At 46.1% G+C, this 12,959-nt stretch overlaps 1 protein-coding gene across 1 annotated transcript in view; it reads right to left on the bottom strand.

Annotated features, from left to right (window-relative positions):
- myo1g (myosin IG) overlaps positions 1-12,410 on the bottom strand; it is a 29,824-nt gene extending 17,414 nt beyond the window's left edge. The window contains exons 1-15 of the mRNA XM_062410402.1: positions 12,251-12,410; positions 10,610-10,818; positions 10,387-10,480; positions 9,993-10,158; positions 8,704-8,757; positions 8,442-8,537; positions 8,209-8,325; positions 7,879-8,085; positions 7,581-7,726; positions 7,366-7,480; positions 6,965-7,135; positions 6,031-6,101; positions 2,174-2,248; positions 1,924-2,056; positions 130-296 (exon numbers count right to left, since the gene is read on the bottom strand). Of these exons, the coding sequence (XP_062266386.1) occupies positions 130-296; positions 1,924-2,056; positions 2,174-2,248; positions 6,031-6,101; positions 6,965-7,135; positions 7,366-7,480; positions 7,581-7,726; positions 7,879-8,085; positions 8,209-8,325; positions 8,442-8,537; positions 8,704-8,757; positions 9,993-10,158; positions 10,387-10,480; positions 10,610-10,818; positions 12,251-12,345 (1,916 nt within the window). The 5' untranslated portion in view covers positions 12,346-12,410. The remainder of the gene's footprint in view (positions 1-129; positions 297-1,923; positions 2,057-2,173; positions 2,249-6,030; positions 6,102-6,964; positions 7,136-7,365; positions 7,481-7,580; positions 7,727-7,878; positions 8,086-8,208; positions 8,326-8,441; positions 8,538-8,703; positions 8,758-9,992; positions 10,159-10,386; positions 10,481-10,609; positions 10,819-12,250) is intronic.
- Between the last annotated feature and the right edge of the window lie 549 nt (positions 12,411-12,959).

Here is a 12,959-nt window from a genome sequence, read left to right as displayed (position 1 = left end):
TTGTGATTGAGAAAGAGTGAAGCCAAAACCTCTTTATCGCCCCCTGGTGGCCGACAGGGTCTTAAACCCCCCTGCCTCCTCCATGTTAGCAGAGGGGACACGGACCAACCTCCGGCTGCGCTCTCTTACCGCTGCAGGAAGCGATCGTAGGGCTGCCGGTGAGCGAAGCCCGCCCGGCGCACCATCACGTTCTCCAGCAGGCCGAGGTACGCCACCTGGTGTTGGCAGCGGGCGTCGTCGAACAGCACCGGAGACTTCATCTCGTTGGGCTTCACGCAGCGCACGTAGTACGGCTCCTGGAAGACAGAACAGAGGGCTGTTGGCCTAAGGGACTGGAAAACAGATCAGGAGTTCTATTACCTTTAATGGTTTTATTATTGTGTTGTTGTTGTTTTAATGCTGTATTTTAATTAAGTCTGATTTCTGTATCATTTTATTCTGTTATCTTTTTTGAATCCTCTTTTAACCATGAAAAGCACTTTAATTACATTTTGAAAGTGCTGAAAACGTATCAATATTATTATTATTGTTCTTCTTCTTATTAATCCTGTAAATTTATTTTCTCATGTGTCAGTCGCGGTAGAAGTATACAAACCAACCTCAGCCTGTAAACTGTCACTGAGCCACACATTGGGTTCAGTGACCTTAATGTGAGTGATTCCACAGACACCACAGTGAGCAGCTGAGCCTCATGTCCACTTACTAACGGCACATTGAACTTTAGGTTCAAACTTGGAGGACAGTAAAAAAACATGTCTGGGATCTCAGAGGGACACGACCGCTGTGTTTTCACTGTCGTTTGCTTTCTGTCCATGAAAGATGAACAAGATGGAACAAAGTGAGAAGATCCTGACGACGGTGTCATCCATCATATCAATGATGGATGTGCCTGTGTGGCCATGAGATGCAGCTCCACTCGGCAGAGAAACGAGGTGGTTAATGAGGGTCGGGAGGAAATGAGCTGTGCAGACGGGGCACAGGTGAACAGGCGGAAGAGGAAGTCATCCGCTCTTTCAACGTGATCTTTGCCAGAGCAGCTTTCTTTCATTTTACCTCAGCCGCACCGAGACAGGACGCAGCAACAGCCCAGCAGCAGGCCATCCCAAAATAACAGCAGGAAATGTCAGATTCCAGTCAGCGAGACGAGGCCAGGAGAGGTGAGCAGCACCTCCTCCTCCTCTTCCCCCTCCTCCTCCTCCGAACTCCACACACACTCGGACAGGATGAGGACAAGCAAGAGCACATTGCTGTGTATTCATGCTCCTGCTGGACAGCTGCACGCTTCCTCTCGCCCCCGTAGCTTGTGATGCATGACCATAAACCGTCCTCCCGAAAGAAACACGGCACAGATGCACTGGCAGCCGCAGAATGTGACTCAGAGCTTTACAGGGACCAGAGGAGCGTCTGCTGGGGCAGAGCATCGTCCTGATGATCACACGTATGAGTAAACTAAAGATTAAGAGTCCAGGAATTTAACAAGTCACCCATTGGTCTGTGAGCCTCCGTTCTGAGGGCTTCAGTTTGGCATTTTGTAGCCGATCTGGAGGAGCAGACTGTATTACGTCAATTTGACTCTAACTGGGATCCTTATTTACAAAAATTAACTAATGATATGTTGAGGAAGACTTGAAACTAAAGATTGAGACCATAAAGTCCTTAGGAAAATGTTATTTAAGTTATGAGAGGGAGAAGGAGGACTATTGTCTCATAGACTTCAATGAAATGGTCACAGAACACATCCTGTTGTTTATCTGAGTGGAGTATATCAATGTCTTAATACTCAACCTCACATCTTCACCGTTCTCTGCCAACAACATCACATGGTTTAACTTTTTATTGTGACAATTAGCTGATCTAAATATCTGCCGCTTCCCGCTCTGGGTGAAATGAAAAGGACGTAAATCGTGAGCCGGAGCCACTGACCTTACAGGCCAGTTTGTCCACTAAGGCCACAATGGAGTTCTTGAAGAGGGTGGCGGCGGTCAGAGGTCGCTTGGTGACCTCGGTGATGCCCAGCTGACCATCTGGCCACATCTCCTTCAGGACGGGGTCGGCACTTTGAGAAGAAGAATGGAGAGAGGACGACATTAACTGGGTTAGTAAGAAGAAACTCTTTATTTCCAATTAACCCAGTTACTGAACCTAGAAATGAGGTGGAGTCTTTATCTGGCACCTGTTGTACATGAGGCGCTTGAAGTCTTGGAAGAGCAGGTCCTTGTTTTTGTCCAAAAAGCCCTCGACGAAATATCTGCAACAGAGGAAGAGGACAAAAGTGGATCAGAAGAAGAGTAAAGTGTTGGCGTCAGGAAGCTGCGACAGAAAGTATAACACGATTTAAACGGCGAGGGTCACTATTGTTACTCGCTAACTGGCCCCTCTCTCTGCTCCGAGTGATTCACAGACCTCAGGCCGGAGGATTAGAGCAACAGTCAGGCCACTTAGACAATTTACAAATTAGGGAAATGGTCGAAACCCTGTCCACAAACAAATGTGTCCAGTTGGCATCAGTGGAAGGTCACGGGCACAACTGGGAGGCACCGTCACAAGAGGTCATCCAGAGTGTCTCAGATAAACCTCTGCCTCTTTCTCTTCCATTCACAATTCAATTAGAGAGATAAAAGCTGTATCCTTTTTATAGAGCTGCAGAAACCATGCAGACACGAGCAGCGTTTCACTGGAGTATCGATACAACAACGTTTAAATGCTCAGTTTCAAAACCTGGTTTTCACTTCCCATCAGTGCCGTGGTTCTCACACACTTCCCCTTCCAGCTTCCTAGTGAACACACACAAACATGTCACAAGCCGCCTGCGACTGTGTCCTCATCTGTCACATCTGGAGGCAGCGACGCAGAGCTGGCTGTGACTGATGTGTCGTCCCCCCCCCCCCCCGCCTCACAAGCGGCAAAACCACCTGACCGGATTCTAGGAAGCTTGCCGAGAGGAGACGGAGTGTGAAAGGATGAGAGGGAGCAATCAGAACAGAACACACAATAACAGGCCACACCGCTGGGTCACAGGGACAGGACAGGACAGGGCAGTGGATGGAACAGGACAGACAGGACAGGACATGCAGAGATAAAGACAGAAGCTCCCCAGAGATGGGAGGATGATTTAGAGGGAGGTATATTTGTGTGAAGGTCAGTGGGAGGAGAGGGCTGTGTTGTTCTGGGCTGAAGGGAGCACACACACTCCGGGAGCCAGGCGACACCAACACAAAACTTCTTGCGATACAAAGTTGTGCATTAAGGGATGATGATGAATCTTAGGGTTGCTCACAGTGCTGCATGTGCAGGCTTGAACGCTGCAGGGAATTTAAAAGGTGGGCAGCAAAGAGAGTCAGTTGAGAGTCGCCGAAAAGGAGGAAGATAAAACATGAAGAAACAGGAGGAGGAAGGAAAAAGAGGAGGAGGAGGCGAAGTAGGTCAAAGCTTGTGATCGTGGCGGTGGTTTGGTGAGAGGAGGGGGAGGAGGGCAGCGGGTGGCGAGGGTATATTTAGCCAGGGTAAGGATAGACTCTGGGATGGGATGGGATGGGACAGGGGATGATGGGGGGGGGGGGGGAGCGTGGCCCCGAGACGAGCTGAAGCCGGGTGACGGGGACGAACGGTGACAGGGGCGAACATCTGTCATTACCACCGTCATGCTAACGCTGGCAGGAGTCACATAAAAGTGAGTGCATCTAAAACCACATAAACAGGAATAGAAAAACATCCTTGAACCTGCAATGTCTTATTATTTTTGTCCACATGGGGGCAGCGTAAACAAGCTGTGGACCAAATGTTGACATATCATCGAGGAACACAAGAAGTTATAGCATCAAATAACTCATCAAAATCAAACCTACACCTGAGTGTGATGAAAACATTTTGTTTGGCTCATGTCCCGCTTGCTGAGGCGTGTTTTATGAACTCCACTGCAGCCAGACACCAGGGGGCGATCAAGATGATTTGGCCTCACATTAAGGGAGCTGTCGTCTATTGTCTCTAACTCCGGAGGGAAATATCGGACTCTGTCGCTGCTGAATGTTCCGCTGTGTTCACCAGCTACAGTCAGTCTTCAGTTTGGTGCTGAGCAGGCAGGCAGGGGACGGTGGGGTTTGTGAGGACGTCACCGGAGAGGGAAGCAAAGCAGTGGAGTTTCAGGTCAGAAGACACAACGATGGGACAAAGTCACTTTAAAGCTGAGGCAGGACGATTTAAGAAATAGCTTTTCAGGGAAAGACTTCTACTTGTAATAGGGTACTTTATGATGGGGGGTAATTGTACTTTTACTTATGAATTAAGGCCTAAATGCTGTCAAAGCACATTAAAGATTACAAAAAAAAACAGTGTAGTAGTTGGAGCTTCTAAGTTGTTTGACATCGTGTGATCCTGGATTTCACTGAGTGACAGAACGTCAATAAACCCTCGTCCACTTCTCCTTGATTACTGCTGCTGCTACATCCCGGTGCCAAAACTGTCTCATCAGCTGGCTCCCTCCCTCCCCTCTTCATCCCTTCACCCTCCTCCTCCTCCTCCTCCTCCTCCTTCTCCCGCGATCCCTTGACATATGAATGTCCTTGCTGTCTCCTGATCGAGGGCAGGACACGTGAGCGGGGGGGATCTTCTGAAACCGAAGCCACCGAGGCCTCATCTGACCGCTGCCCAGTGAAGAGGGGCAATGATGAAGAAGAAGATCATAAACCAAGCAACCACTATCACCAATGAAACATATTCAGAAGAGAATAAAAGAGATGGAAATACTGCATCTGTTTAACACCCTCACATGTGATCATAATAAAATTCATCCTGTAAACAAATACACAACAAATAATCTTTATAAATACAGAATCAGAGGATTCAGAATAATTTAAACAGTCAAGTCGGGCTAAAGGGTTTAATCCAGAAACAAATGTTCATGCTATTTTTGAAAAGACAAATATATGACTCATTTGAACTTCTACCTGGTTCTTTTACAAGATCTCAAACAAAAAAATTAATAAATTCCATGCCAGGGAAAAATCTTTATGAGTTGACATTTATTTCATCTTCTGAAAAAACGCAGCAGCCGAAGGGTTCGTGGTGTCAGCAGCCGTCAAAAAGGGAAACGCAGCATGAGTCATAAAATGACGTGTCAGAGCTTCTGTTACACTGATGCTGTGAAATATTATGTCTCCACGGGCAACTACTGTGGAGCCATTTGGTTTCCTGTCTCTACCCCTCCACACTCACACACACACACACACACACACACACACACACACACACACACACACACACACACACATACACACACACAAAGGCACGTGTACATGGCTTTGTCTCTATGTGCCGATGTGCAGGTTAATGAGTGGACTTCACCTACGTGGGCATTGACCTTCTACATGTAATAAAAGATACTGAACTTTTACATCATACAATATATTCAGTGTTGGATTCTGAGGAGATGTTTTCAGATGTGAGATCACAGCCACACATTTATTATTAGAGAGGTCCCACATTATCCAGGACATGATGAATACTAACCGGAAATTACAGATGATTTGTTCATATGCACATTTATGACACTTTCCAGACAGAAAATCGTTGCCTCTGGACGACTGGGCCCCTTCAATACACCCATGACATTAACTGACCTCCCGAAGGTCGATGGCCAATCACAACAAAGTCTTATATCTTCACATCGAGCTAATGTGTCATCTGGAATAAATCTGACCTCAGCACATGGGCGGTCGTTCACCTGCCAAACCTGCAGCGACTGGGGAATAAGGTTTTTCCATGCAGGCTCTCTGTGTGGATCGTGTTCCCTTGTTATTGTTAGACTGATGACTTGACTTAATAAGTATCAGTAGAGCTCCCTGCAGCACAATAAACTTCTTGGGCCTAACGTGAAAACCCGTATTTCCTCACATTCTCTTGATAATCCTAATTTATGAATGATTTCATGTAAAACACCTACATTTTGCCCCTTTAATAGGATTACAAGGCTTAAACTCTTTCAGGCGAAAAGCTCGAGAGAAGAGAGAGAATGATCGTGTGCGGTCGACTCACGTGACGTCTCCGGCGTAGTGGCGAATGCGGAAGTGTTTCTGGAAATCCATGGTCTTATCAGTGGGGCTCAGCTGGAAAACGGGAAGAAGACACAGTCACAAAGGGCCTACTGTAAAATAATAAACTTATTTCTCATTTAAAGGCGATAACAAACATGTAGAGAGCCAAAGATAAACTACAGGAGGAGGTTTGGAGCCTCTTTAGTTTGAAAAGCATCTCTGGACACAAAACATTAGAGAAACTCTGTCCTCTACTGACTGTCACACACAACTGCACCTGAGTCAGAGACGTTATGTAAAATTACTTTTTGTTCTTTCTATCGAACCAAAACACACAATTTAAGGAGATAAGCAACAAATATGTATTCATTTTTGATTGTATTATTACTAATGCAGTCCAAATGCAGTAATTTGCAATATTATCATGTACAATGAAACCCATCTGTTTTAAAACCCATCATTTTACTCTTATTTACTGTTTGTTTGTATATTATCATTCTGTAATGTTTCTTATTGTCAGTTATCTACTTCTCTATATGTATATAACACAAGGATTGAATTTTATTTTAAGAAATTGCACCATTTCCTATATTTTTTGTGGTCAAGCCGAATATAGAAACCACAAGTCACTTCATTAAAACCTTGTGTATTTATATCTTTAGTCAGAACCATCTTTCATTCCCAGCAGATGTGATTATTTTGATAAACACATCTTTGAATTAGTTTGGGCTGAAAATAAAATATTTCATTTTATTTCTTCACAGTTTCTGTAAGATCAGAAGACGAGGTGTCCACAGCCGATCCCCACTTCCTATTTGTTTGAATGTTTCAGCTCGAACCCTAAACAGCTGCTGCAAATAATGACTGTTAATAAAGTTATTGAAGTGTGAATAAAACACAGGTGAGGGAGCGTGACCCTGGTGACCAGTTCTCACCTTGCGGGACGTGTAGTGGGGGTGCTGGGCCAGCTTGGTGTCCATGCTGTCCAGGCAGACCTTGTCCGTGACGTTCCCCACGGTGAGGCAGGCCTCGTCCAGGATGGAGATGATGCCTTTGTGCGGCTGCTCCACCAGATCCACGATGATCTGGTTGTTGAAGTAGTCGATCTGTGGGAACAGCAGCAACGTGAGGATCGAGCGGTTTGTCGTGTTTCTGTGTGTGTTTGTGTTTTAGTGTCTGTGTGCATGTGTTTTCTTCATTTGCAGTGTGTTGAGCTCTCTGTGTGTTTAAGGACAACATCAATGGAAAGGACAGAATGAATGTCTTTGTCTCTTTGGTTTGTGGACATGTGGACCTCTTGAAAACGTGTGTTACTGTCCGTGTGCATCTCCCTCACATGCTGCCAGGTGACGCCCTCCCTCTGATATTCTCCTTGCTCCTGACGCAGGATCAGCTCGATGAAGAGCTGCTGCAGCTTCTCGTTGCAGTAGTTGATGCAGAACTGTTCGAAGCTGGACGACAACAGAGAAGCAAAACGTTTTCTAAACTTCTGTTTGTTTGAATGTTTGAACGAAGGAACACAGAAGGTTTCACAAGACACACGACAACGACCTGTTGTTCTCGAAGATCTCAAAGCCGTAGATGTCCAGCACCCCGATGACGGTGTTTTTCCCATGAAGCACTGGGTCGTAGTCTTTCACTTCGATGACGCTGTTGATGCGGCTGACAATCCAACCGAAGAGTCTTTCATAGAGAGCCTGCACGAGGAGAGAGAGGAGAGAGAATGGGAATATTGTGATGACATCGTTTCCTTGTCCCTGGTAAGCTGTAAAATAATTAAAATAAAACAATTCATCTGTAAAGACAATGAGTCTCATCCTGATTGGTCGGCAGGGGGAGGAATCAGCACCTTGGCAAAAGCGTCCCGTCCGAAACAGGCCTGCTGCTCCGTGTGGCCCTTCTCGATGACCTCTCCGCCCCCGGTGGCCACGGTGCGATACAGCAGGCTCTTACTGACGCAGTCGGGATCTGTGGCCGTCAGCTCCGAGATGTGGTTCACGGTTTCCAGCTCCAGGATCTGAACGCCCTCCCCGTCACTCTCAAACTGAACATCCCCCTGAAAAGAAACCCGATCTCATGACTCTTTGATTCTCAGCAATGATGCAAAGATCTAGAATGAGCATTATATCATCTTCAGCGTTGAGATGTCCCATGTGTAACACTCCGAGCTGCAGCTTACCAGCAGGAGGATGGAGGCAAGGATCTGATAAATGGAGGAAATCTCCTCTTCGGAGAAGCCGATCACTTCCAGTGCGCTAAGCACAGCTTTGTGGCTCGCCCGGTCGTTGTTGGTCGTCTGAAGAAAGATGGAAGAAAAGGTTTTGACCACTGATGAGTAAAGAATGTGACCTGAGGTTCATTGTTATCCTAAATAAAATTAAAATGTGGATGGGGAAATCATGTCAGACTCACAGCTGTTGCAACGCCTGCTTTGGTGTAGGTGTAAGCAGCAGGATCCTTCTGCAGGTGAAAGGACTCCAGCATTTCATCTGAGCCTCCACGTAGTAACTACACAATTACAACAGATAAACCAGTGAGGGACCAGTGAGGGACCAGTGAGGGACCAGTGAGGGACCGTTGAGGGACACGTGAGGGACCAGTGAGGGACCAGTGAGGTTCGGTCCTCGTGTCTTTTGTTTGGACAAAGAAATGAAAAAGTTTGATGAGACTCTACCTGGTAAAAGGAGTGGAAGTTCCTCTCCCCCTCCTGCTGCTGCACCACCCTGGACTTTAACAGGAAAAACAGATTAAGGCAGTAGATCAAACATCCATCGTTAGGTCACACGGTTTAGAGAATTAGATAAAGACCAGAGTTAAGTGGTGTTCTAGCTTTTCTAACGACAGTTTCCAGGAAACCTTAAAGAGTGAGAGTTCAACTGAGTCACGTCGCTCACAGGAGAAAGTAACAGCTGTGGGAGCTCAGTGGTCAAATGAAGAAGAATCTGAGGGGTGGTGCATAACGTGCTTTATAAAACCCAATCTTTTATATTCTGAAAATGCCTTTTAATAATGATATAACGTGATTGACACCATTCCTACAACATGATCATATCTTATTTCTCAATCTATATCAAATTCAGCTCATGCCTATAATCCTATAGGAAGCAGAAGTAACTAAATAAATGCAGGACATCATATGATGGGGGATTATCTTTCTGATCTGAGGGAAATCTGTTTTTATTATTGACCTTTGACCTTTGACCTATGAACTCCCAAAGTTAATCAAATGGTGATACACAAATCATTTACTCATCACGTATGGTATAAATCCATCCAAGTCTTTTTGAGTTATTTTGCACAAACACACACACACACAAACACACACACACACACACACACACACACAAACACACACACACAGATATGAATGATATACAGCTTCCTGCTCAGAGTTTCAGAACACTAAAGCAAGTTTTAAATAAAAATGGAAAGCAACGCTAAACTCAAAATGCAACTGGTGCCACCCAAAGTAACTTCCCTGAATTGAGAAAATTACTAAATAAATAAACTAAATATAAAAAACTGTTTCTCTGCAGAAATAGGAACAACCCATCGATCCAGCCTTCAGAATCAACACCAGCTGCTTTTACATGTCAGTCGTTTTCTCCCTTCAAGACAAACACTGAATCAAAAACCTCCGTCCAGAGAACGACAGAGCTTAGAAGCAGTTTGGTTATTTCTGCCTGGCTCCATCATTCACACGGGCTCAGGGTGCCAGACGGCTCCTCGGCAGAGAGAATAGATAGAGCAGCATCGAGTGGCCCCAGGTGAGCCATTCATCCACACGCCCCCGCCCCCCCGACTTCACAGACACGTCTATTCATGGATGTTCCCTCACACCTCTTTGTCATCACCTCGTGAAACATTCAAAGATGTAATTTAAAAACTAAATAAGCTGCACTTTTCTGTAGAGGTGGACTCGTTAGGGTGTCTGTTGGACCCCCCCCCCCCCCCCCCCCTCACCTTCTCCAGCAGGTAGTTGTTGATGTGCCCTCCGGTGGGATCTCCGTTGAAGTTGAAGTTGATGTCCATGTACTTGCCGAAGCGGCTGGAGTTGTCGTTGCGATTGGTCTTGGCGTTCCCGAAGGCCTCCAGCACGCAGTTGGACTTGAGCAGCACATTCTTCACGCTGAGGCATCGCACGGCCGTTGATGGAAACATGTGAGAAACAGCCGAGAGGAGGGGGGGGAAACAGAGGAGAAGAAATGATTTATGACAACATCCAATTCTCATGATCCAGTTATTTATTTGCGATGGACTTGAGATTAAATCCCGTCTGGAGCCACGTTTATATTTCTCTAATGAATCGTATCTAAGGTCACGTTTCTCACGACCTTCAGATCACTGCAGCTCTCACCTCTCCACCTCCACCCTCTGGCTCGGGTTCGTGATGGCGGCTATATACTGCATGATGTATTTACTGGCTTCTGTTTTCCCTGCCCCGCTTTCACCTGAAGAACAGAACACATAACACACACACACACACACTCTCACAGCTGCATTCCAGTGTCTCTTGTGAAGAAAGCTCGAGCTGGTGTTGCTTGTAATCTGAATTAATTAAAGGGAGGACGTGTTGTGACCTGATATGACGATGCAGGTGTCCTTGGCTCTCCTCTTCATGGCCTTGTAGGCGGCGTCGGACACGGCGTACAGGTGGGGGGGGTTTTCATACAGCTCCCGGCCTCGGTACGCATCGATGGTTTCTTTGCCATAAATGTCCATTTGTCTGTAAGGGTTGACGGAGACCACCACTTCTCCGATGTAGGTGTAGATACGTCCCTTATCAAACCTACGCACACAGACGAGGGATTACAAATGACACGTTCATGGTGAGTAAGGATAAAGATAGATATATATGCTATAAAAAGATATTTAATTTATTCACAAGAGTACTTTTCCCACGAAACAACCCTCGAGATAAACGTTCCATAAAAGACCTTGCACCTATCTCATGTGTAGCTGACAGGAAGTGACACAAGTGTGAGGGCAGGAAATGAAACTTGTGGTTCAAAGGGGCGTCGCCGGTTTGTGTAACCTCTTGTGAGGTTTTTCTTAGAACTGGGAGGAGTCAAAATGTGGTGTCATTGGGGTTAATTGATCTGCTAAATGAAACGCTAGAGTAACAGATGTCGGGTCAATGAGACCTCAGTATCCCAGATTATTTGATTCCTGAAGGTCCTGAAGTCACTGGAAAGATCGTGAAAGCTTCTTCAGATGTTTGAAATCATCCCCGAAACCAGAAATACTGATTTCACACAACGATTTTGGTTTTCTCAGAGTTCGATTTGGTGTTGGTGAGAGAGAAATAGAGAAGTGACCCCCCCAGTCTCCTTCCTGCTAAACAACCGAACAAACCTGTTACTTCAATTAACAGCTGTCAGATTGAGGAGCACTATAAATAACTGGGCGGATGCGTCCGATGAAGCTGTGAGACACAAACATTAAGCACCAACCGATGGAGGCGCAGCCGGAGTAACACATTCTCGACACATTCCTGATTCTTTGCATAAAGATATTTATAATATTTGTGAAGAAATTTCCCAAAATGCAAATATGTGTTGTTATGTGTGTTATTTGCAGCAAACTTTAAAGGGTTCTTGACCCATACTGATTCCTTATATCAGGTTTAATGGAAGTCTATGTGGTGTAATCTTCATTACAAACAATCTAACCAACCAACAGACATGGGTGAAAACATAACCTCCTTGAACCTCCTTGACAGATGTGACAGACATGACAGATGTGACAGATGTGACAGACATGACAGATGTGACAGATGTGACAGATGTTAATTTGGGGGCCGTCCTCTGCACATGTCAGCTGAGGAAGTGGGATTTTTATTCTCTGAATCTGAAGATCATTCATTCTGTTTGACATTTGGGGGTTTTCACACAGTTTGAAGTGAGGACCTGAATCCGGCTCCGTGAAACACACGAGGAAGTGAGACTGGTTTAAACTGTCTGGATACAAAACGTATCAACTCTGACCGGTTTTAGCCAAAGTCACATGGTTCCAAAAGATGATGCAAGGGTCCATAGAAAAGTTATTTAAGAGTCTCAGACACAGATGGGATATTATTCATTTAATTCGCAGCTATTTTGAAGCTAAATTCAACAAAAAACCTGAAGAAATACAAAGTTTTCCTTCAGGCTCTTGTGAAGTGTGAAACTCTGACATGTCTGACACCCGGCTTCCTCCACCCTCCTCCTCTCAGGCCTTACCTCAGCTTCAGGTTCTCCAGAAACTGCTCCATCGTCACCTCGTCCAGGAGCACGAAGTCCGACTTCCCGAACTCCAGACCCTCCAGCGCCGCCATGCCTCGCCCGGAACCGGCTCGACTCACACACTGAAGTAAATAACAGGACGAGACGCAGAGGAACGGAGAGCAGCTGAATGAGGAAGAAAGAGAAGAAGTATGGTCTGTGTGTGCTGTGGGCGTGGAGTTTAGGCCGGGCTTAGTCAAGTCCCACAGAGCTGTGGTCTACATGCTGCAGCACGTCATCCTGCCACTCATATAAAAAGAAGCAGGCTATCTTTGAGAGCACACATCACTTCTGCATCCTCTTCCTGCCACAAAACCGAGCAGAGAGCGACTCTCGCTGCGAGGCGTCGCTCTCCTCGAGCATCTCTGCTTCCCTCAGGTCGACGTGCGCTGCCAGGCCGCAGCAGTGCACCCTGGGTATGTGAGGCCTTTATCTCCTGGGAAGGATCGTGGCATTTCCTCTCTAGACTCCGCTCTGGCAGGGCGACGTGTCCCTCAGGGTTTGCTCTCCAAACCAGAGGTTCCCAGCCAATCGGAGGCTGGAGCCCGAAAAGAAAATGCTCAGCAGTGATGAAACTGTGTGTGTGTGTGTGTACGTGTGGTTGTGTGGTTGTGTGTGTGAGACCTTTGACCTTTGCCCCTGAGTTGTGAACTTTTACAAGAGCCTT

This window comes from Platichthys flesus, chromosome 17 (genome assembly GCF_949316205.1).
Source record: "Platichthys flesus chromosome 17, fPlaFle2.1, whole genome shotgun sequence".
Classification (NCBI taxonomy): Eukaryota; Metazoa; Chordata; class Actinopteri; order Pleuronectiformes; family Pleuronectidae; genus Platichthys; species Platichthys flesus.
This window is presented reverse-complemented; position numbering and strand designations above follow the sequence as displayed.